Source organism: Lathyrus oleraceus, chromosome 3, assembly GCF_024323335.1.
Source record: "Lathyrus oleraceus cultivar Zhongwan6 chromosome 3, CAAS_Psat_ZW6_1.0, whole genome shotgun sequence".
NCBI classification, from domain to species: Eukaryota; Viridiplantae; Streptophyta; class Magnoliopsida; order Fabales; family Fabaceae; genus Lathyrus; species Lathyrus oleraceus.
The window spans coordinates 443181950-443184344 of NC_066581.1; the positions used below are offsets into that span (position 1 = coordinate 443181950).

General features: G+C 40.7%; 1 protein-coding gene across 1 annotated transcript; it reads left to right on the forward strand.

The window, feature by feature from the left end:
• The first annotated feature begins 842 nt into the window (after window positions 1-842).
• On the forward strand, window positions 843-1860 carry LOC127131616 (uncharacterized). Its single transcript, XM_051060530.1, has 2 exons — window positions 843-1275; window positions 1319-1860. Exons 1-2 carry the CDS (start codon window positions 843-845, stop codon window positions 1858-1860), a joined length of 975 nt encoding a protein of 324 aa, XP_050916487.1.
• The last annotated feature ends 535 nt before the right edge of the window (window positions 1861-2395 follow it).

Genomic DNA, 2395 nt, shown 5'->3' on the forward strand with positions numbered 1-2395 from the left:
GAACAATACGAAGATCCCACTTAGAGTAGACTGATTCATAACTTCCATTTTAATGTGGCTAGCCCATTATTGCGATGGAAGACTGAACTCGATCCATGACTCTAAGTTCTTATCTTAAAAACGGGAAACCCTAGGAGCAATCCTTTATGTGTGGGGTAAAGGACATAGAACCGTCGTATAAGTTGAACCTTGTGATATATGTGAAACCTGGATCCATATCATTGTATAAACCTCATATTGCATTCATTATGAGCATAACAAAATCATTTACACACTTTCTATTTTCAGGGAATTTCAAAATTTTCAGTTAATTAAGCATTCAAGAACAGATGGAGCCAGGAAAGAGAAAAACATTCCAAATCAAAGCCAAAGTACCGTGTGTGAAGGGTTTCATTGCATTCAGAGATGGGTTGACTAATATCCATCGAGACGCATTCACACTCAAGTATGGGAAGATTTTACACTTGTTTTCCATACGAGTATAAAAGGACGCTATTACCGCACTAGCCTAGATTTATGATCCACCACTCAGAAGCTTCCTCTTTAGAGATTTCCAGTTGGCCCCAACTTTGGAAGAATTCGGAAGAATATTGGACTCTCCCAAGCAGAAGAAGGGACCTCATAGGGGATTGGGTCAAATCCCAAAACTCAAAGAGCTGGCAGAAGTATTAGAGATTCCAGTTGAAGATCTAACCCCTAACATCAAAACTTGGGGGAAGGTACAAGGAATTCCTCAAGAATACTTGGAGAAGACTGCTTAAAACTTTGCTAAAGCCCAAAAGTGGGAAGCCTATGATACTATTATGGCTTTATTCATTTTTGGATTGGTTTTATTTCCTAATATGGAGAAGTTGGTGGTCGTAGCAGCTATTAGTGTGTTTTGGGCCGTCAAGGTTAAGAACGAAGGTCTAGTGCCCGCACTCCTGGCAAATGTTTATAACACCTTACACTTACGCTTAGAGAAGAAGGGAGGATTGCTGTTATATTGCATACCACTCCTTTACCAATGGTTTGTCTCTCATGTATTCAAAGATGTTGATACGATTGAGGGGATGGATGGATACGAGTGGCCTCAAACGCTGGTAGGACTCACTGAAAATGCCATTATTTGGTATCCTCATGGTTTGAATATGGGAGATACAATTACTAGTTATGGAGAATTTCCAAATGTACCATTAATAGGGTCAAAAGGGTGCATTAACTACAATCCAGTTTTAGCAGTGAGGCAGTTGTGTTATCCTATCACATACAAGTCAGATGACCAGTTGTTAGAAGGTTTTGTCTTCCATGATATGGAGGATCTCGTTATGATGAGAAGGGTTATCCAAGCCTGGGAAAAAGTTCGCTTCAGAGGACAAGACAATTGTAGGGGATAGAGAACCCTATTATCAATGGGTCACAAAGAGAAGTCAAGAGATCAATCTACCATTCATCCTCGATCCTCCTACTCAACCTCCACCACCAGAGCCTACCCATGTCTCCATTGAGGAAGCGAAAGTATTGAAAGCTACTATAGCAAGAATCAGGCGAGAAAATGAAGAGCTACAAATCAGCTTCCAACAAGTTTCAAATGAAAGAAATGAGATGAAGTGGGAACTAGAGAGGAAAAAGGCTCAGCTAGAAGCAACTGAGGAAAAGGTCGATAAGGAAGAACACAAGAGAAAGAAGGTAAAAGTAGGCATGGAACAAGCTGACCTCTACTTAGAAACAATCAAAGCGCAGCTAAAACAAGTCAAGAAAGAATGCCCAAAGAATAAGCGATGGTGGCTACGAGCAACAGAAGAAAAGAGAGAAGTTAGAGAGACATTAGAGGCTAAGATACATGATCTCACTATCTCTCCTCACAACGCTGAGACCTAAGTTGAGCACGAGTGCCGACTTTAGGAAAGAGCCCTTGAAGCATCTCGAGTCACACCTACGACGTGGGCCGAGAAATGTCAAGAAGCAAAGGATGCTAGAGAATATGCTCAATATTGGAAAGATAGATTCGAAGAATTCCATCAAGACCGTGTGATATGGCTAAGAGAAAGAGAGCAAGTCATTGAGGATTACGATACATTCAGAAAAACTATTGATTTCTTGCAAAAGGACAAAGATGGGTACCGTACAAAGCTCAACAGTTTAGTAGAATTCTACAACTAGACGACCCAAGAGATGCCTTGGAGATTGAGAGGGGAAGTGGAAGGATTGGACTAATACGGCACGCACCCCGCTGTAATCAACTTTGTTATGATGTGCGAGGGAATGGTGAAGAGGTTCAAGTTCGAATTAGAAGAACTCATAACCCGAAAGACGACTGTGTGATTTTTCCGTTTTTCTTATATTCAGTTTATGCTTTCGCAAGAGTTTAGTATTTGAGTTGTATTAGTTTTGGGAGGTTATGCCTTTGTATTTC